Source organism: Patiria miniata, unplaced genomic scaffold (assembly GCF_015706575.1).
Source record: "Patiria miniata isolate m_02_andy unplaced genomic scaffold, ASM1570657v1 HiC_scaffold_7, whole genome shotgun sequence".
NCBI classification, from domain to species: Eukaryota; Metazoa; Echinodermata; class Asteroidea; order Valvatida; family Asterinidae; genus Patiria; species Patiria miniata.
The window spans coordinates 14,603,528-14,626,857 of NW_024037074.1; the positions used below are offsets into that span (position 1 = coordinate 14,603,528).

Here is a 23,330-nt window from a genome sequence, read left to right on the forward strand (position 1 = left end):
AGACAATTATTGGCTTTAATTATGTGTTGTCCTATATTTTTTTCTCGTGAGGCTCCCGTAATGGCTCTAGATCTCCCGAGATCTCGAGAGTTTCCATCGATTCTTTACCAAATCTCGACACTCGATCCACTGCCTAGTTAAATCAATTCTGTCCATTTGGGTTTCCAAATGAAATAACATCAGTGCACTGCCAGCCTAGTCCGCGGTAGCTTTGGTTTAGGATTACTCGTAGAATATCGCATAACCATCAATGATAAGACGGGAAATCCAACCTGACACCTGAGGGCGGGCTATAGCCTAGAGGGGGTTCAACAGATCAATAATAAACAGAAAATTGCTCTGTGTTGTCCATGATGGGACGTATGCGGATTACAACCGCTCGAGAAACTTAAGCATTGCTAAGTACTTGTCTCATTGCAGTCCCCTCTGAAGATTGAATGAAAAATCGTTACAAGACCAACGTTCCCCCGCACCTTGTGAATCAAAAACGAAGGGAGAGAATTCAACAATAAAAAAATCTTTATTTATTTAAATTGATGCAGGCGTCCGTGTTGAAAATGATAGCGCGCGTGACGTAGCTGAAGACTCCAGAGGAAAACCTACTCAAAAAGTAACGAGTGAGGGCGGTATGTACACTCACTGATTTTGCACTGGAGATCATTTCGTGGAATTTTTGGCAGGAAATTATGATTTGCCTCATGACAGGACAGTAGCCCTTTGGTTCATTATACGCTATTGGATCCATGTGCGCTTTTCTATGGGCTCCGCGCACAAGTACCCCCTCAACGATAACAAAGTGAAAGTTGGCGGAGACTACTCGGAGGGTCAATGGAACGCATTGCCGACGACACCTGAAGCTCATCCGAAGACGCCATGGCTTGTGCACATTCAGAATAAAATAAAATGTGATGCGTACAATGACAAGTACGCGCACGTCGCACGAGATGTGTCTCGTCAATGGCGCTCTCGAATTAGGTTTTTTTTTTCAACCTCGTCCCAGGGCTTACCTTATTTTCAACCTCGTTTCCAATAGTAAGCGACGGGATGGGCAGTTGCTTCCTGTATCCTGATTCGATAGCGCAATTAGAAGATTTATATCGTGAACTTGGTGTTCAAATTTCCTACGTGTATTACGTGTTTTCACGTTCTTTGTTGTTATTACATCCACACCTTCGCAAAAATAATCCTTTTATTTCCAATTTGCTCATATTAATATGAAATGTGATACTGCATATTGGCATGATAAGATTGCAACATTTTAACTTAACAAAAAAACCGCGACAAATTGAAAGGTTTTTTTGTACCCAGACACCTCATACAACAAACAAACGCTGATGTAAAGCACAGTCAGGAACCAGACTGTTCCTCATTGGCTACGACACCCCGGGAACGAGGTTGACAAAGATTTAATAACAAAAAGGCGTTCTTTAAAGAGAAGAAGTGACGTCATTATGTCACAGGTTTTATCAGAAGGGTCGAAGGACAGTGAGTAGGCATTTAGCATGGCTGCATCACCCAGTACGCTATTAGCATTACCTTTGACATAACTGTGACTCCATACCGTTTCAAAAAGGGTGTGGCGTTTAGAAACGTAGTCAATCAAAGATATTAGTTACATTACCAAAAATGCCAGTCCGTCAATAGTGGTCATACTTTATTCAATAAATCAACAGATACTTTAATAATATGCGCAACAGAAGTAAAGTCACAATAGCATTTCGATAATCGTCTTAAGATAGGCTCATTTAGTGTTCAATCATTGAAAATGTGAGTCTATAATATCTAGGCACGCATATGATATGAGGGCGCCCTCATAAACGATCGAAGCGTTATTGTTAAACCCTTACCCTGTTTTATACCAAAAACCACGAGGCGTATGAAACCATGATTTTTTGACGATGACTATTTCAGAGGCATTCGAAAAGCCGAGCCTTAGGCATACGAACACACCAAAGACTTGGTTTACATCTACTTTTTAAATCACGAAAATTCGTTAACAACTACTGAATAGCGCCCTCTATCATCAATTCAAGAAACACTTGTTCAAGCTACTAGCTCGTACCTATACCACCAATCATAGGGCAATGGTGACGAGCTCGTCATTTTGAGGTCTCCCATTAGATATATATATTTTTATCTTAAACTTTGACTCGGATTCAGCACTTTAGCGTGTCTATGGATTTACATGGCTGTGGTGGTTTGCTGCCCATAATGCTCAGTAGCGGATCGGGGAGGGGGAGGGGGGTTGGCGCACCCCCCCCCCCCCCCTGCAGCCGCTGACTAATGTTATGATACTTGTAAAATTTGGCCAAATAATAAACGGATTGAAAATTGACCCCCCGGAAATCTAGATCCTCCCTGACTGCTGCAAAGTTACGTTTCCGCCGCAATATTTTGTAATTATAGTGATTTATAGCCGCCACCATGGGGCAATGGGCATTACATTGGAGAAACTAAAATCACGACTGCACATTGACGCGTGTATTTTGGTGAGGGCAAGGTACATTAAGACACTGCGGTGAGTTCCGTTTTCTGTGCACAGTAATGTCACTTCTCTGAATACAATTACATCAGACTAAAAGCTAAACTATATAAGTCATATTATTATAATTCCTATCTGTAGAAGTCTTCAAAGCCATGTTATAAAGTCAATGTCCAAGACAGTCCAGACACTAGACAATATTATATCAATATATAATGGCTGCCTGATAGCCGTCCTATGACGCATGCGATTTGAAAAGTGATTAGGTTGTTCGATTAATAGGTTTAATGTGCTTAATATCAATATAATGCTGTCATACTACATGGCACATAAGCATTCAAAGATTTACATCACAATTTGACAATAGTCACATTATCTACATAATAAGTCTACACTTATACAGAAATAACTTCGATTTGTTTTCGGCATAAAGTAGCAATAAAAGCGGAGCACGTCGTCCAATACAGTCTTCGTCTTGAAATATCTATTACACATCCATAAAATAACACTGGACATCTGAAGAATTGGTAGTAATGCAAAATCTTTATGTTACCTATAACAGAATAATTCTCAGTAATTTGATAACACGTGACGTCAATGTTTTGCTGTTGTCAACTGGAGTTACTATATTTTTTTCAATGGCGGCGTCCTTCGTCTTCACGTCATGAATGACGATTTGTGACGTCGTTAAGCTTTCTAAAATGCATTGCGTTTATGCTACATGCTAAAAATTTTATATCATATTTTAAACGTGAAGAATAATAATGTGATTGACAGTACATGCAATAAGAGCTTTATAATTTTTTTAAAATTAAATTCAGACATCTTTTCTTTACTTTGTAGAGTCTCATTCAAACGAATTTCTATCGAAAAAGACCAAAATAGTAAATTATATGAAGCCCTTCTATAAACGAGTCAGCTTTCAAATTACCTTACAATGAATTTATAGGCGTAAACAGAATTGATTGTCATTTCTTGTTGGTAAAATTTTTCAACAAAGTCAAGTTGTTCATGAGCAGTCTTTGTCATCACCTGTGATAAAACTTCACACATATTGTAACTCTAAACAACAGTGTTCTTTCATTTCATTTTTCAAAAATAAAATCCCAAATTAAAGTAAAACACATTAGCGTCATAGTCTGCTTGGCCACTCGTCTTGTGATTTCACATTAATAATTTTGACGTTGTAGTCATTTCTGATAGTTTCCAAAAAGTAATTTCATTGCTTAATTCGTTAATTATTTAAGTTGTTATGCTTAAACCATAAAAGTTCAAGTTTCAAATTGATAATTGCAACTGTGTGAGTTTATTGTCTCCGTGAGGAAAAACGTGGGTCCTCTCTCCTTGCTGTTCCCATTGCATCAAGAATTGTTCTATCGGTTCATGCTCAAGACCAGCTCTAAAACCTGAAGATATAAAATAAGAGACATCTTAATTTAAAAAGTCACAGTGTTTTTTTTTTAATTTCCCTATCTTATTAACCTTAATTTCATTAATTAGCTTCAAAGTATTATTTTGTTACTGGTGGTACTTACCTTCATTCTTTTTCTTTAGTTAAATATGACTTTATTGCACTTATATTATCCCACTTTGTATTTAATGAATGAAAGGTTTGCGGAAACACCATGTGGGAATAATTTCTCAAACTAAGAGAATGGTTCTGAAAAGAACTACAGGTATAAACTCTGATTCTTTGTATTGGTTTATTGGAGAAAATATATTTCTACTGAATTGCATGTTTAAAGAAAGGTTGTAAAACAAAATGCACTTATATAAAGAACGCACTTCTACACATCCGCATTTTCCACTGCTTATGGACGCTATTAAGGCAATTGTTTATTTGTTTCTTTCTTCTCTTTTTTCTTTTTCAAGCAAAGGCTAGGGCCCTCTGTCTTTTTGCTTCTTCGGTGTTCAACTGCGTATCTAGTCAAGGAACCATTTTGTGGGCCTTTAATGTCCAGACCAAAGGTGGAATCCAAACTTTGGCTTCAAATAATTCGGTTGATGTAATTATAGCAGAAAATGAACCCATGCATATTGATCCGGAGGCCCCCCCCCCCGTCATGTACCACGTAGTGGTGCAGATGTAATTTTTACTGACAAGAGCGATGTACGCCTATTGTGTAAGGACGTCATTACAGTTGTATTCATTTAACAACGTTTTTGAACATTATAACCATTAGGAAGTAACGTGCGGTGGATAAGGAGGGTTGTGAATCACCTCGAAAACTTGCTCTTGTAGGTCATGAGGCAGGCTGCCGATCACTGCATCCAGATAGCACTCTTTCGTCATCAGTCCTCTCTGAAGGAAAGTAGGTGAAAATAGCCAGTTCGTTACAGGACTTTGTAGCCTAATTACACTGTTTAATGACACCGCGGTAGCTTTTTGTAAGGAGAAAACTTGCACAACGTTTAGCAGACAAGGGCCCGTAATTTGCCAAGAACGATAATGTGCTTAGCAAAAATAAGTTGCCATCCAATCGTGCTTGTGACTTCTCGGCTGGCAGCATTTCTGCTAAATAGCTCCACGGGATTGGGCCATCTCAGCTCTAAGCAGCTCATTACTGCCCGATTCTTGTCCTAAACATCAAATCCAAGATCTTTACGTGTCCAACTTTAAAGCAGATGCATTTTGAACTCGGCTGAGCGATATAGCTAGTAATTTGCAACACTGTTTAAATAATGATTTGTATAACAAAGAAACAACATCATTACGTCATTCAAGTTGTTTGAATCCCTGTCGTCTCTCCATGCATTGTTTTCTGTCCTCTTGCCGACTAAAGACAAAGAAAGAATGACAAAAAAAGCAACCATAAAGTGGTGATGAGTCCTCCAATAAAGTTTAGTAACACAATAATCTAATTGCTTAACAATGCTGAAAGAAAGTGTTATTTTTTTTGTATCACTCCAGCACAAGTTGTTGACTGATGATCGTTACTTTATGTGATAGGCCAATGAATGAATGAAGTATATACATCAGTCTGTAGTCATCACTAAATACCATTCTGTACAGTATGGTAAAATAGAAACGAAACGTTTGAGGCAAGACATAAAGTTTCAATGTTACGCTTTTATATAAAATGTTTGAGGATGTTTATTCACAATCGGATAAAGAAGAATTAAGAGAAATCGCAAACTTTCTGGACGTTTGCTCAATTGTCACATTTGTGACCAAATAACCAAAAGTAGCTTTTAGTGGAAATCGGTAGGTGAACTAGTTTGAGATATTGCTCATCCATCCAAGAAGATGTACCGCGCCTACTCTATAGTGGCTTTCTTCTCCACGGGAGTAATAACATCGTCAGAGTCCTGGCCTCGGATATCCAACCTGATGCGCGCCCTGTCCAACTTGAAAGCTCACTAATTAAATGATTGAAAGTACATGGTAGAGGCATTGAGTCAGCCACCCTAAACGCTTGTAATTTGTGATTCGATTCCCATTTCCGGGCCGCACTGCATTACCAGAAAACCATAATGATAGAACCGAGTGATGCCTGTTTTCTTCTTTACAAATCACACTGCTAATGTTAAGTGATGAAGACTTTCCGCACGCTATATGCGTACTGGCGGCAGCATGACGAAGTAGGCTTGGCTCTTTAGATTTTTTAAAGTGTAAATTGGGTTCACTAGGGGGAAAAGACATTATACATTTACTGGCCATGTACTGAGAAGATAAGATTTGATGCGGAAAGTTAGATGTTCGTATGGCTTATGTCAATGTATTGGAGTCAAATACGAGTCATTTGAACGAAAAACCACGGTTCCTTTTAATAAATAGTTTACTTTTTAGTATGAAATGTTACCATCAAAATTTACGATCCACTGATTGCAAATTTATCTTCGGCAAGTTTTGACGAGAAATGAAAAGGTCGAGGTTGTTTTACCAACACTCTAAAGTCAACGCTACAAACCAAAGTGATTGAACAAGATAAGTGTAGCTAACTAGTTACCAATAGTTAACTCAAGCTCTCGAGCTCTGAATTGAAATGTGGTTGCATCTAGAGGAGATCGCTGATGGTTTTAGCTTTCTAATTTGTACAACCATGATCTCAAATGCTCGGGCAAGTTTGATTTTTTCTATTCACATGACTACATTTTCAAAAAGTGTACATCCAGCGTACGCACACCTATATTTTGTATATTAAAATTAGATCTGGGTCTTTAAAGAAAAGTTAGTTTTAGGCATTAATAGGCCTACAGATGGAATAAGGCAGGCCTGCACTATTTATGCAGAGGGAAACGCAGAGGTCGCGATCCGATCGATAACTTCATGCTTATTAAACAGCTGATGTGATTGGCTATTGCTTCATCAAGTTCATGGACGCACTTCAAACAGTGTGATTGGTTTATGATGCCTCATTTCATTTGTCCTTGGCCAATCAGATAATCATTCCATTCGCTTCTATTCTCCCGTCTACTTTAAAACACCCGACAAGAAATGTCAAATGTCATGTGGGGGGTCATTTCCTATAAACATGACAGCGAGGCAGCTTTTTGTTGGTGAGATGATGCGTGTTACTACTATAGAGCCTGAAAGTTGACCCCTGGTGGCGTGCTTCCAGAATTTCTCGAATGGGAAAGTAGCGGAAAAAAGTGGGAGTTTTAAAAACAGTTTTAGTACATTGATTTCTTATGAAAATCACCCTGGGAAAAGGCCTTTGTAAAATTGTTACTTGCATCTCAATCCATGGAAACTGAAAAATCGCATGACGTGAAAGAGAAATATCGTGCCAAAAACTGACCTCCAACTTCTAAAATACATGTGGACTATTGGAACTCGGTGCACTTGTACAGAGATGAAATTTTTTAGTCATTGGGTAAAAACTGAAACTTAAATAGGAGACTAACATGTCTTTTGGGACACACTTTTTTTTTAATAACATTGAAGGACTAATTGACATTTGCAAACAAATCTAAAATGACCGTTGATAAGAACTGTATTCAAGCAAGCCTGACTAAATCTAGAGTCCATCGGATGTACGTACGTACATCTTCGTGTCGTTATCATTTTCGTTCTTACGCAAGTACGCGATATGAAAACAAACGTAAACGAACAAAGAGACCTATAGGTACGAAAATCCGGATTTGAAAGGTTGTAAGAAAATTCGTTTTTACCCATCTCCAACTGATTTCTCATCATTTTTTCTTGTGGAATGCCGAGATAAAATTCCAACATGAATGTTTCTTAGGGTGATTACGGTTAGAAATAATTCTGTCAAAAATTATAGCAAGAGAAAGAGCAACCCCGTGTAAAATGCCCATAGAAGGGTCGCGGAGGGGTCCGGAAGCTCAAAGACAGAATGGCGTACTTTCGGGCTTTATTCTTGTGTTTCTGTCTTTGTTTTTGTATTTTGTTATTTTGTCGTTCTTGTGTATATAACACTTCAGACTTCGAAGAAAGTCGCAAGTTCTTGTTGCAGTTGTGAAGGGAAACTAAGATACCAAAAACACAATTTACAATCTCGCATTGCAGTTTTTTTCGGAGAAGGTTGCTTCCTATATACCTTATTGGAAAATTCAATGTGTTGACAACATTTAAGTCGTGGTAATTCACGCAGCAGATAACGTAGGTGCATCAATGATAAAATACACAGAAGGGAGTAAAAAACGTGTGGTCACCGAGAACACAGTGAGTTTTATTCCTTAATGGAAATCTTGGTGTTTATCTGCATATTGTTGACCCGTTTGGCCTCCCATCCAGCGTCTTGGAGTCCCTACCCATCCGGTTTTGGATCTCTTCAGACCTCGGCACGAGGGAGTCCTTGGGATGGTGCTATCGAAGAAAAACACGGTACCACAAGTCTGCGGTTACGGTACACTCACGTCAGTAAAATCCAGGAATTTCCTAAACGCAATCATTTAAATACTGAAGAAATATAACGGCTAATGCAAACCACAATGACGAAAAATAATGACGCAACTTGGCGTTTATGACGGACTTTGCTTAAAAGACAAATATAAAGCAGGCGCCCGAAGTTCGTGTCTATTAAGAACAGTTTCATCTCAAGGCATTGTGAGGATTCTGCTACAGTAAAGTTGTCTTAATGCTAGTTTGTCCGAATCCTATCGTTTTCCTTAGTTTGGCAGTGTCATCGGTTAGGCTTCTTTCAAACAACCTGTCTTGAAGTTGAATGCAATCGACCGTTTAAATATAGTGATATTATTAAACATCCTGACAACACATGAAGAGACTAATGTCATATTAATAGAGATTAATGTGTCATGATCAATGACCAGAATAATTATGTGCATGCAGCTTAAATTTGTTATAAGTTTTTTAAACAATATTCCACTCAACGTTTCACATCATTACATTTCCCTGTGATATGAAGATTGTCGTATTGTCCATCAGAATTCACTTTCAATAATGCATTTTCTCATTACATAAATTGTATATAATAAAGAATTTTACAATTTTACAACATAAAAGATAAATGTGATCACGAACAAAATGGTCGCAACTATACACGCGTTGGATAGGAATACGTGCAAGAGGACCAAAAAAGAGAAAAAAGATGGCCCCACCTGATGAATTGCAATTGAGTCATTTTGCTTTAATCACCTTCATAAATCAGTAAGGCTTTCAAGCACTTTGGTTCCTACCCATAAAACCGACCATCCTCGATACTCGCGCTCGTGTTCTTTATTATCTGGTCAGACAGTTATACAGAGGCCAAGCGATTCATTCATTACGAACGGACTCACTCAGGGGAACTACAGGATTCCTACGTGGCTTTGCAAATCATGCGATTGGCCTATATAATAATATACCTAACAAAGTTTGGCCGCAACTTGAGCCGTGTTTGTCTCGGTTTGCGATGCTGGCTTCTGGCGAAACGACTGTTGTTTGTGGGCCCTCTTGTAGCCGCTTATTATCTGCACTAAGTGGCAAGTTGTTGGCAGCGCGTCGCAGTTGATTCTCTTACTGCTAGAAAGGCCTGTCGATTAACTGCATCCTACAAGACAGTAATTTGTCAAAGAGGTCTGCTCAATGTATAATGCGTCCTTGGAATATCCTTGGCACCATATGAATCCTGCGTTAATATATGACAAATGGAATTATCGCAAGTTCAATTTCAAATCAGATAAATATTGTTCGTTTATCTCTAGTGAAATCATCTCAAAATGAAAGGATTGGGAAATTTTACTCTGACTGTTCACCCAATATAATTATTCTCACAGTTTAAACATAGGCCTACTGGTCCACGGATTTCCTTTTCCTTGGTGTACTAGTCTGGCCACAGTTCACCTATCGCAATACAATTGACTAATCCAGCAAGTCTTTCTTAGACAAGCAGAAGAATCTGATGTCAGAGATATAATGCCTCAGCAGCCTCTCACTAAGTCGAAAGCTAATCCTAAAGTACAAGTACCCAACTTGGTGTAACGAAGTCTTTAATTTGTCTCTCAGAAATCAGCCAGAGATTAAGTCCTATACAAATGGCCGTGAAGTGAAGGCTAGCTTGACTCATGGATGAATGGAGTCCCCTTGCCAGAAGGTTCGAGTCGCAAGGATATTTAGGAAAGGTTGACGTGAAACAACTAACTTTATTTACCTATATGTGCATGCATCCAATAATACGATTCCACAGCCTCTACACCCTATCACTCTGACTATACATGCGCTTGGTCGCTTACTAGACTTAACCAGGCATATTTTCGCTGATGGGTAGACATTTCTGCGGAAACCAAGCTATCCTTGATATAACTTTGGTAAGTAAATGAACTGACAGTCGTGTACAAAGACACAAATCATGTACTTTCGGTGCAGGGACGTGCAGAAAACCGATTATTCTAACATAAGAGGGAGAATTTCGGATGACTTGCATGGTAACCGGTGTCTTATGAAATCCGGACTCAGTCATTATACAGACCAAAACGTGACATTTTGTGCTTTTGATGTTTCTGTGTACTGAACGTGCGCAGTGTGGTAAAGGATTGCGTTTTAAATTGGGTCCAGACTTCAAGACATACCATTATACACCAATCGGCTTAATAATAAACCTTTGGAAGGAAACTGTCGTGCTTAAGAAGGGCTTGAAATCCCTGCTGAACGACATCAACCTTGAAATCCACTTCCAAATAAAATAGCCGACATATCCCAGACGGAAGTATTTTTATTTATTGCCGACGTCTCTTCCAAAAAAAAAATTCATATGTGTACAGCACAATACCTTAAGATGTCTTCAATCCAATGAAAAATAGTTCAGATCAACAGGCTTTGAAGGAGTAAGTGCTGTTTACTCGATACGCATTATGTCTTGAAGTGGAAAACCCCATCACAAATGAAATCGACCATACGGAAAACCGTGCGTGTAAAAAGGCTTTTTATTCTGATCCCCCAAGGCAGAGCTGAGATTTTGTTCCAACGGTTAAGTTTGGTAGAGTGATTTCTCTCACTTCGGGCTTTTATACGCATTTAGGTCGTGTATAGTGCTGCTTATTCGTCGCAGCCGCAGTTTTTTCCCAGTCTCTGTTTTGCAGTAAGCATGAAAGGGGATAAATCGTGGATATGACGCGTGTGAATAAATCCATTTTGTACCTCTTTCAAAATGTCTGTTTGAATTTTGTAAGATTTACTGGAAACTGAATCTAAAAAAAAAATGTCTACTCACCTCTTCGGTTGCAAACCCTACAAATGGGCGTGCTGACGTCTACACATTCGACATTTGAACACGAAATTCCTGAAAATTAAAAAGATGATTATTTATCAATTTATGTGCTGCATGTAACGAGACAAATGTACTTGAACTTGTGGACCAATAAATGAATATTGAAATTGAAATTGAAAACAAAAAATCAGTACCTAATAAATATCTCAGTTAAAATACTTAAAAATATTAATGGAACCAGGGTACCTCAAAAGGGCACTGTAATTTGCCAAGCCCTAAAAAAGATGGAAAGAAAAACGACGAAGAATCGTTCAGGTTTTTAGAGGAAGTTGGGAGGGGGCAGCCCGCCGCAATTATATGCCAGGGGATTCATTTTTGGACTAGACACCAAAACTGCATTCTGACCTGGGAAGGTGGGGGGGGGGGGGGTATTCGAAACCAAGATCGTAGAAATGAGAGACCGGGAACTTAAGCTGAGTCAACAAAAAGGGATAATTTGGAGTTACATTTTGGATCACTTCTTATTTGCTATAATGCCGTCTTTTCTTATTTCGTTCATGGAAAATTTAAGGGAGACCGAGTCAATTTATAGGGAAGTTTCCATAGATATCGAAAACAATGGGTCCAAATAAGCAACCTCGTATTCATGATTATTTCCTTTGAAATAAACGAAAATCAAATAAAAACGATCAATTCCTCTCTAACAGTCTTCGTTGCTATGCATTAATGCAGAGGCGTCAGCTCATGGCCACAAAAGTGACAAATTGGAAAATGATTTGTGAAAACCGCCACTTTGCAGATATTCAGAGGTAAATAACTGCTGCATTACGGGGCTTATTGGGGCATATTACCGGGCTTATTGGATTATTGTTTTCAAAACTCACGCTATTTTTGAATTTTTTTTTCTTCAATTTTGTAGCAGTTTTTCTGATACCAGTACCATAGAGTGTAAACCTTTTATTAATGCCATTGCTAATACCATGCACTTTTTCAGTACTAAAAGCTTCTTTCCAGTCGACAAAGTAAAATCGACCTTGAATCTTAAAAGCTAATTGTTGATATTGCTGTGCTACCTTTAATGTTCCTCTATATAGTCATTTCACGCTAAAGCGTATTTTCCTCATTAAATGCCTTAACATCTATTGTGCTATGAATGGATGGTATCGACATTGGCTCGGTACTCACGGGCATAGAGTCATGATGGATCGAAATTAATTTTGGCACAGTAGATCGAACCAAGGTTGTCTTGCTTGGAATAACGGCGGAGTCAGGAATAATGGCAGTTAGGGAATAAGTTGGGTATCCTTATGACGTTAATGCACTCTCCAATTTCCATTTTTATTTTCACTTTGGGGGCTATAGTTCTTGATTATCTGGTTCTTTTCTCGCAGTTTGCGCCTCCCTTCTTCCACATAATGTGTCCATCTGTCTCAAGCCTTTTTTATCATCGACAAACACATTTTTATTTTAAACACCAGCATCAAAATTTGTGTAAATTGTCTTAAGGTAAAAAATTTAACCGGAAAGTCAGCATTACATTATAACTATCCATATACATGAAACATTATCTTGGACTTAGAGTTACACCAAGTGACATGTTATGCTGAAAAACAGGATCAATTTCCTCGATGCAATCAAATCAATGCGGAATTTCCAAAAATTGACATTAACAACAAATGATGAAAGAATAGAGGGCATTTTCGGGTAACACCATGTGGAAAGAAATATCTTCTTGGAAGAAGTGTGGTTCTGAAAAGTCATAAAAACAGAAGTACGTTTGCATGCCTCAAGGAAAACTGAAATTGGAGCAATATCTGGCAGACCAAATACTTATATATGACATACGAGAATATGCCCTCCTCTTTAAAACGCGATTAAGTTGCATTTGAATTTCACGATGACATCTCAAATTCAGCAAGTGATGGACACTGAGTGTCCTCTCTGCCAATCACAACAATTCAATTAAAGAAGCCGCCGACTATACAGCGAGCCGCTGGTGTGTGGTGTTTGCACGGTACATCAGGGTTAAATATACCCGCCAGGAGTGTCCGACGGCTCTACGAAAACATTCTAATTGGTTTTGCAGCTTTGATTTGGATTTCCCGTTTTCGTCTCGTTTTAATTTCCGCAACTCGAAGAGGTAAGAGTAATTGATGGAGTTACAACTTTGTATTTAAAGGTACCTTCCTTGGGGAAAACATCTTAAGGCGTTCCTTTTTACCCTTTTTACCAAGGTTCATGTTACGAATCGACATGCTCAATGAATAACTTAAATCCTTATACCATCACTAATATTCACTTGATACGACACATTTACATGAAAATGAACAACTTTGTATCATTGCATACGAGCATCATTAAAAGCAAAAGGTTTGCTCGACAAATAAGGAAATATTAACCCAAGGAACGAGACTGCCTGGACTTTATTTCCTTTGAAAAGTCGTTTACACAAAATTAAAATGCTAATAAGTCTTCAAATTTATTTCAATATGTTTTTTTCTACGTAATTTTTTTTTGGTTTTTACTATAGAAAGCTTTTATAAATTTACGGAAAGGCTTTTGGATGATAAAGTTGATTGTCAAACAAAATGATATGATCACATCCGACATTTTCTGTAACCCAATTTGATGTAAGCCTACTCTGAAGTTATTTTATTTTAATGGTATAAAGGCAACTAAAGATTATTTCTTTTCAAATGGCAGAAAATCGTTTGTTATCCGTTAGTCCAAAGAGCCACCGCGGTAAATCTAAGCACACTTCAAAAATAGCGATGCTATCCACATAAGACCAGCAGTATAACATTTAATACGCCACTGGTTCTTATAGGGATACCGCCGGTGTTAAAATTTAGACATCACATTTAGCGAAGTGTTGTCTTAAAAATCTAATCGATTTGACTATAGAAACGGTCTAAGTAAGCCAGAGTGTAAGTAAAAATTAGTCAAAATAATAATTCACTCTCCGTGATTATTGAGATAAAAAGTTTGCGCCTGAAGGAATTTAAGTCTTAATCTAATCGAAATCTAAAACGATCGCCATGAGTTTTCTAAAACTAATACATGTATGACATTCCATCAGCTCTCAAGAAACCAGTCAGTATTTTGACTACGGTTTGAAAAGTGGTGTGCACAAATCAAGAATGCTTATGTGATCTCATGGGGCCAGTGGGCAAGCAAAATTGCATTTTGAACGGATAGGAAAAGTGACATCCTTACCATTTACTGTCGATGTGTTTAGGACGAGGGCCGCTGCCAAAACCACCAGCACAATCATCTTGAGAGAAGGCCACCTCATTGTCATACAGCCCATGACTACCAAACACTTGGCACTTGCAATCCCTCTGAACCAACCGATCCGTCTGCAAACACCAACAATTGGCTGTGTTTTGTTTTGGTTGTTTGGTGACGTTCAAAAACGCAAATTGCTCTATTTCAACACTGAGCTCAGATCGTAATGAGCACTGTTGCGTCTAACGGCCGTTTATGTACTGAGCGCAATCGGAAGGCGTGAATTTTATTTGTACCCTTTTTGGGGTATTAACAACCATACGCATGCGCAAACGCATTTCTATCAGCCATTTTATAGTTCCAATTACGACATATTGCTTGCGGAAACGATTTGAAAGAGAAGGGATCAAACCTGCTTGTTGAAGTTAGCATACCTGGAGACTTATTACCCGACAGTAATCACGTGATTGAATTTAAAAAAAACCCAAGAGAGATCGTTGGTGTCCAGTTCAACCTGATTAAGCTTATTGCCGCATGCCCTCGGACAACACCGAGTGTTCAGTGTTAATGAACTTGTGTCGGTGATGCAAATCAAAATTTGATTTAATCTCGTGTTGCACATGTATATACCTTCGACCACGTGGTAAGCGTTTAGGCATGCGCGTTTCGCTTGTAACTGAACAAGGATGCAGGAAAAAAAATCGGTTTGCCTGACCACATGCAGATCTCTTTAAGTTCATCCATTAATCTTCGGTTTCGTTCATTGTGGTGACGCGAAATAATGAAGACTGAATTTGATTTCAAAGAATATGTCAGCGGTAAGCTCTATACGTGATCAGTTTTTGGATTCTTTGGGCCGTTTTACGCAGGCATAGATATATGAACAATGATAGGAGAATATGCAACAGGTGCCTGATAACTGAACTCATGTAACATCATAACAAGTGGTGTAAGTATAGGGCCACGGGGGACGAGTCTTCCAGTGGACACCCCTCCCCCATGCACCCATTTAAAATCTTGAGTTTTACAAAACAAATGATGTGAAATATTGAAATGATACGTTTCATTGTCTGAAAGAGTCTCCGTGAAAAATTAAAGCACCCGGTCCCCCGCCAGATGTTTGCTTCTAGTTAGGCAGCTGCAGATATAAGTCAACTAACATGTACTTATTCTGTATATGCGTGCATAGCAACTTCACTTGTGAAGTACATGTTAAACTGGTTTTGGGTATGGCCATCGCAATGCTTAGGACCAGCAATGCATTTTATTTTAGGTAAACTAGTTTTAAAGGTGTATGCACACGTACCACATTAACTTTCCCTGGGAAAATGAAATTTGATCATATTTTCTGCCTATATGCCTTAATCTGTTAGTTCAACAACAACTATGTATTATACAAGTTGAAACGATTGAATTCCATTTACAGTTCGAATGTCCCGTGCCTACGTGCAAATGCAGCCGGGTTTTTGGTATGTTTGATTGGTTTCACGTAGCCTTTTATATCCGGATTTTTTTCTCGAGCCAAAAACAGTTAAGTATGTAAGAGGATATACGAAAACCATATCAACGTTCAGGCTTGCTTATACTGCAGTCGATCTAACTCTTTTGACAGCCGTGAAATTAGGTAACCTTTCAGAGAAGATAATGGTAACAACTGGTGCAATTCGGGCGTGGTGAACCTGAAAAAAAGGGTAAGCCCCGATTTGGGCAGTGAAATGATTATTTTAGGAAAAAATGCCATCGTATGCCTAATCCAGTCACGGCATTCACAACCAGACTGTGAGTCTAGCAAACGAGTGGATGCCAGGAGAGTAGCTGACGTTCGTACGTCATCCAGATAATTTGCATAATAGAAGAAGGATTTGGGTTGAAAACGGAACTTTAGATTGGGTAAAACGTTGGGTAATGTGCTGTTTTTAGTATTCCAATCAAGGGCGTGTACAGGACCGTACTTTATTTTCCACTCACACCGCAGGGCCGTAGCCAGCCTGGTGGAGGGGGAGGGTAGTTTTTGCTGACACTTTTTTTTAGGGGGGGGGGGTCATTCGACCCGCGACCCCCCCCCCCGGCTACGGTCCTGCAACGTTGGCAGTGATTCATTTAGTTTTCCATGATGATGTACTGTGATAACGGTTCCCATGATTTCTCAAAAGTGTTGTTTTAATCGTATTTGGGAAAATAGAGGAAATGGCTTGTCAACTTGAGCCGGAAAATCATTAAAATTAAGAAGACATCTTTATCTCCACTGAATTTCACGGGCTAAAGGGAATTTTGGTCCACTTTACGATATTTTGCGCTACTTTCCATGATTTTTAATACTTAATTTATTATTATTTTTAAATGTTTTGTATGATGAATAAAAGGCAGATCACCATTTCAGTGACGAAAGGGAAACTTTGTTTCCTTTTTTTTCGTTTTTTAAAATATTTTGTAACATGGTGAAAATGAATGACGCCTTCATGCTCTTGAAATGGTTTACTCGTATATATGAGGAGTTGGAAAAGACTCCCAACACTAACAGTCAATTTTTTTGTAGACACTGAGTCCGAGGCCCAAAGTGGCTAAGCAATCGTCATTTGATATCCAGACCGTAGTACTCAATCCTCTGCAGAGAGAAAACCTCATTTTACGGCCGACCCGTCTCCCTGCGGGTCCGCTTTAATGGAACACTCACCCTCCCAAAACGACCCTTCACTTTTGGGGGTTGCAGGGAAGCAACGCTATGCCATAATAACGTGATTTGTCCATGCATACTTAAAACATATATTTGTGTTTTTTGCAGCTATCATGGGAATGTTTTGGGATAGAATGTTCTCAAAATTCTGATTTATTTTAAAAGAAACAGACCTCACCAACATTTTGTAGGAAAACATGAGGCAAAAGGCAATTAAAGGGAACAGAAGTCTTTCTTACCACCAATTTAAAAAAGGTCCTTTTGATAACATACTTTTAATTCGAAAATCCGAATAAAAAGAATGATTATAAGGTTAAGACAATATTAAACAAATTGGAATTCACAATGCCAAGATTTGATGAAAACGTACCGAGAACATGCGAGCCTCACTTACAAGAGGCATTGCCAATCTTGTTTCATCATTTTTATTTCAGTACGGTGCAAGAACGAACCGGTCGTTAATGTTGATGTATTAATATGACGAGCACATTCGAGGTAATAAACATTCACTTTGCAGGTTATTTGTCAAATGTACGTCAAAAACAACGTAGATGTCGGAAAAAAAGTGTGATTGAACAAAGATCAAATGCTTTTATCGACGTCATGGACTTCTGTGGTGAGCAAACAGCGGCAAGTTGAATGGCCAGACAGTTCCGCCAATTTCGTAGATCATGTGACATGGATTATCTTTGTTAATCTTTGATAAAAGCTCAACTTTGTTTTAAAAAGCCATCGTTATGAAGTTTCCGTGTTTTTTGATGGCCGTAAGAAATAATGTTTATTATCAAATAAACATATTGCCAAAAAAAAAAAATGAACGAGCAATGTACATTATATCAAAACTAAATCCAATGGAATAATTTCACAACAGTGCGCTATGTTAAATTACATATTTTCAAGCACTAAAATTTTTTTGTCAGAGTATTTTGCAGGTTTGGTGAGAAATATACTCAGTGCCGTGTAGGCTACTCGCAGTGTCAGTATAAACCTTTGGCTATGAGTGACGAACCACCTTCCATAATCAATGACATTTTGATACCTTCAAATTACGTCTTCCCCACTCAAAATAAAATCATTTCCAATCAAATAGGCTTCGGCTGAATAACTGTCATAGCCAGCAATGTTTTGCAACTCTGTATGAAATCGATGTGAATTTGAAAAACAGGATTGTAGACGCCAACTAGAGAAATATGCTGAATCGAAAGCACATATCAAGTAGCAGGAAGATGATTAAGTTATCCATTTGGGGAAAGAAAACTGTGCAGTGTATAAACGACATCATCACAATCTTGAACACGTACGTCTTATACCAACTTTGTTTTCTGAGAAAGAGAGGCAGTGTCGATACTAAGGACGCAAGTAGTGCACGTATGAGTGAATCTGCATGTCGATTTGTTTTCTCTGTTTTGTTGGATCATTCATCTTCACCCATCACACACTGCTTATTTTCAATGTTGCCGTGCGTTGAGGAAACCAGTGCGCCGATAACTGCTTAATCCTCCCCGCCTAAAACAGGTCTTTGACGCAATATTTAAAGGTCAGGCCTAAGCAAATTCTGTTCCCATGCACAAAGCGCTATAGCGAAGCCAATATTGCGTATGTAAGACGTCAAACGAGAAGCGTTTACAGTCGTCTTCACCGCTGCTTGTTTTAATCTTTCACTTTGGGATCATTTATTTCTCTAACGAATTACCCTGACTTTTCCTAGTCAGCTTGAGCAGTAATTATCGTTAGTATTGGTGGCTTCCTTACCACGCGTCGCAACTAATTAATGATCAGTGCTCGGCTTCTTGCTCCCGATCGGTTACAGACTTGTATACTTTCCCTTGTCAGGCACACTGAAAAGACAAACTGCATTCATTATATGATAGTTTCCTTTCAAAAGAATTAGGTACTCCCACGATGTCTTGTACATGTTCATAAAATAATAATCTTGCTCTTATTACACCTTTCCCCCGTGATCCAAGTAAAATTCAAGCTTACCCTATAATAAATAGCTTGAAATGACAAAGAAATAACTATATCTCACACATCTTGGCATGAGAGCATTACTCTATGAGACATTGTCAGTGCACTTATGCATTATTATAACTATTACTAAAAAAATACTGCACTGCGAATGTCACTTCTCGTGCTGTTATGGTTTCTTTCACAATAGTTTCCTTTTACATTCATGTCTGGTGTCGATTTAAGCACAATACTGGGACCATTAGATATAGTACGCTAAGGGACAGATATGCGGCTTGGAAAAAAGTTGCTTGTTAATTCACCATTTTGCGTGGTAATTTCATCTGGCACAGGACTGGTAATGCAACACGTAACGGGGGATTATAACTGACAAACGAATGTATTTGTCACTGTTCACTTCAAACGTATGCCATGGGACTTAAGACTGAACAGCTACAGGATTAGCGAGTGCAGTGGTCATCATGGAAACTGAAAATCGTACAATTTTAATCATCTCCGCTAACTTAGTGTATTACAATAGATCATTGCTTTTTGCTGCATGGTCCCAGAGGCCAAACCAAGCCTATATAGTTTCCTCTTTCTACCTGACTGACTGACTCACTGACCTACTCTCATTTGTAAGCTGGGAAGTACTATCGTATAGGATTACGCCGTAACGCCAAATGGATGAGCTAATTGATGGCAGTGCTATCCTATATCACGCCGTAACGCCAATGGGTCAGCTAATGGATCAGCTTCAATTTATGGGCAGACCAGAACGGACTTCCAGTGACTAGCTGTGACCAGTTTTGACTAGCTTGATCTCTCGTTTTTAATTTGCGGTTATTTTTTTATGTCTTGGAGTCGTATGATAGGGAGATGCGTTTGAGGTTGGAATAAGGTCATCATCCCAATTCCGAGCAACCGTTGCTAAGGAGGCGCACCCACACAGTCTCTCCTTCGTAAAAAAAACCCACTAAGTTTCTCGGTTTGGTCTCTGTGGTAAATGTCATCTCCATTTTCTGAACTATTCACGTTTTGCAAGTGAATCACGTCAATCTTCAAGTGAATATCTTCAAGGGGAATTAAGGTCAAGGCTAAAAGTGCTAGATGATAAATAATGGCCTACACGACTTTAAGCTACAAGTAGGAAATTCCCAGAAATGGTCATGATCCAAAAGGAAAATAACTTAGCAAAAAGTAACAATCATATAATTATTAGAAATCACATTAAAAAATTGCATAATTTCTCAGTGATGGCAGGAAGAAGGTAATGGACGAAACAATAAATAAAAAAAAGATGTGGCGACGCAGAAAGGCTGTGGTGAAATTAATGCCAATTATTTCAATGTATTCGAGGGAAAAGAAGGCCAGAGAAAATTTAATGGGCTTTTTCTGCCGCTTTTTTTTTTTACTAAAAGCAGTGATTAGTAATTCATGCAATTCATTTGTGCAAAACCCTTTTCCTGGATTTTAACTGAGAGAACCATTTATTATCATCATCGGTGACGCTAATTCAGTTTGGGTGTCGGCGTTTGAAGGGCGTCGGAAGAGATAGTCACCCGAGTTCGTCATTGAAACTTGAACGGTTTCTACCGCCCATTCGATTTTTATATTTTTCATCGTTATAATGCACGTCTATTTACCGTACGGAATAGTACCCCAAAAGTACCTCAGAAAGTATTGATTCACTTTTTTCCCATCTAAGCTGGCACAATAGAAACCCAAGGACTCCTATTATAGTCATTACTGCCACTTGAGCGGAGTCGTGGAAATCGTGCTGATCATCACTGCGTTTAAAATGTTATCGCAATTTTTAAAAAGTCCTCGCCCGGGGCTGCACGAGTACTAGAAATGGGCTAAAACTGGTTTTTGAAACTGGCAATTGCTGGTTTTTTTCTGAAGCTGCAAGACACGTACGTACCCCATGCTTGCGTCTGTATATTGCTGTAATATCGCCATTTTAAGACCATAATAATACTCATCGATTTGGTGACGATGTTTATGTGGGACTCCGTGTGCTTTAGGGCGTCGAACACACAGTGCGCACAATGGATCGCGCATTTGAAACGAAGATGTACGACATTTCATTAACGATGCATAAAGACGGAGTCGAGAAAAACAGTTAAGCAAACAACCCGACTGTCAGACAGACAAACAACAACAAATCAACAAACAACCAAAAAAAACAAAACCAGGAGAATAGACAGATCACAAATTTGCATTTCCAACCGAAGACGGGACCTGTTCATGGACTTCTGTGATTATTAGAATAATTGACCATTAGCGTATGCAGTTTTTATGTCTGATGAATCACACAATGCACTTATCAGCGACAATCCATCTTCATTTGCAATTCTGCAGTATAACTGCCGGACTAAATACTTCCGGGAACGCACAAAGATTAGGCCTACCATACGCCATTACCTGTTGATTAAAAACTACAGAGTTGGTCTACAAATAAAAACAAAACCGCTAGAAAAATGGAACAGCAAAAACAGTAGCAACAGCGGTACTCGAGTAAAAGCTTTAACAGCCTAAATGCACGCAAAAGTAACATTAGCACAAACAGAGAAAGACAGAAGAACAGCAATGGAAGAATGTCCAATGAGCAGCCAGCCGAGGTTCTGGCTGCTTATAGTCATCATGTATGACATGGCATGGGACCTTTTTTTAAATCAATGTAATATAGTTTAAACGATAATTTGAAATATCGTCTATAGCAGTTGCAAAGGGCAATTAGCATTCACAACATTAGTGGCTAGTTACCATGCCAACTTGCTGCAGTTCCAGCAGCTGCAACAGCAGCAGTATACATGCCAGGCAAGTTCTTTTGTTAGCACTGTCCAATGGTTTTTCCAGTCACGTGGGCAAAAAAATATGTTATCAACATTAATTGACTTTTAATGGATGTGGTGCCAGCACATGAGTGGGTCAGGAAAGGGATTTCAAATCAATTACGTGTTTTGGAGTTGGTGTACCTCACTATTAATTTGTTGTGACGTAAAAGACCTCCGTGCAAATAGTTATGAAGCTGACAAACGGGCCCAGAATCAAGAATGATGAATGAATCAAAAAGGCTTATAGGAAGTCGGAAAATAGCAGCAATCGCTCTGTCATAAACACACCCACATAATGAAAGACTTGTTTTAATTGAGGGTGCAACTCTAGAGACCTGGACTCGCAGAATTGCCGCAAAAAGGTGGGCAAGGGGCAAGCACAATTGGCGGAGAAGCTGGAAGATTTTTTTTTTTTTTAAGTCAGTGCCATGATTCTGGACGGTCTCAGGGTCCGGGGTGGGTTTGCTGCGGTGTTGGAGTCAAGGAGGAAGGAGTTAGTTGATGAGGTTTTGAGGTTTTGAAGCATGTGGCTCTAGTTCGGGAAAGCATCCCCCGCAGTAAAATTATGGTAATAATTCACATCGTTCATACGCAAGAGGCCACGCGTATGCCATACCCTACCTCTGAAATCAACCCTAATGGTATCTATTTGTATGTACCTCTTACCGGCATGCATAAAGAGTGGGTCTACAAGCGTCCTCTATTGAAGGCAGATATTAACTTATTATTTTATTAGTGGAATGGGCAGTACATCTTGAGAATTTTTAAAAACTACAGTTCTCTACACAAAACCGTCATATTGAAGCAAATACGAGGCTACAAGTGTGAAACCAAGACTCTTTCGTATCATTGTTGTGTATGTTTCTCACATTACTAAGAAACGACTCACTGCAGCCTCTTTCAACCAAACCAGACAAATTCAAAGGGTTGTTTTGAATTTTCTGCAGGCTGGGCCGGGCAAGCTCACGGGGGATCAGAAAGGAGCCTTGTTCTTATCAATTGTAGGCCCACTCCGTTTTCTTCCCCGTTACATGAGCCAATGACTCGAGAAAGGAAGCCCTTGTCAATAAGGTAGTTGGCCTTCTCAAGAGCGTGTATTTCATCAGTATCTGACCGAAGCCAGACGGCTCTTTAACCCTACGGCTGAGAGCCGTCTCTTGCAATATCCTGTAACTACCAACGCGGCACTGCAATGGTTTCTCAAACAAACCATGTACATGTACAATAATGCTGCCGTTCTTGCAATTTCAACCTGGCCCGTGAACTTATAAGGTGGGCCAAAAAAAAACATGCATTACCGTCGGAAAACAGTGTTCATTTTGTGAGTTTAACTAGTACAGTGCTCGGAGGCAACAGCGGCGATTTCTTGTCAACATTAGGGGCACGGTGGACCAGGAGCTTGGGAAATTCGAAAAGTACGGGGCGGGGGCTGGGGTGGACACAATCTGACTATAGAGGGCGCCTTTTAAAGCTGTATGCACATAATTACATGCTGCACTGTACCAGTGTCACGTACGGCTGGTGGCAAGTGTCGAAGACAGCTTTCA

At 39.1% G+C, this 23,330-nt stretch overlaps 1 protein-coding gene across 1 annotated transcript; it reads right to left on the minus strand.

Annotated features, from left to right (window-relative positions):
• Window positions 1-1,608: 1,608 nt before the first annotated feature.
• On the minus strand, window positions 1,609-14,565 carry LOC119744422. Its single transcript, XM_038220347.1, has 5 exons — window positions 14,311-14,565; window positions 11,098-11,166; window positions 5,198-5,259; window positions 4,704-4,784; window positions 1,609-3,888 (listed from the first exon to the last, which is right to left on the minus strand). The coding sequence occupies exons 1-5, from the start codon at window positions 14,402-14,404 to the stop codon at window positions 3,856-3,858; spliced, it is 339 nt and encodes a 112-aa protein (XP_038076275.1). The 5' UTR covers window positions 14,405-14,565; the 3' UTR covers window positions 1,609-3,855.
• Window positions 14,566-23,330: the final 8,765 nt, after the last annotated feature.

Excerpts from the sequence above, each read along its gene's own strand:
- LOC119744422 (XM_038220347.1), bottom strand. The coding sequence starts at position 14,404 with ATGGGCTGTATGACAATGAGGTGGCCTTCTCTCAAGATGATTGTGCTG. Across the intron at positions 11,167-14,310 it reads AAACACATCGACAGTAAATG|GAATTTCGTGTTCAAATGTC; the intron begins GTAAGGATGTCA and ends TTTAATTTTCAG. Across the intron at positions 4,785-5,197 it reads ATTCAAACAACTTGAATGAC|AGAGGACTGATGACGAAAGA; the intron begins GTAATGATGTTG and ends ACTTTCCTTCAG.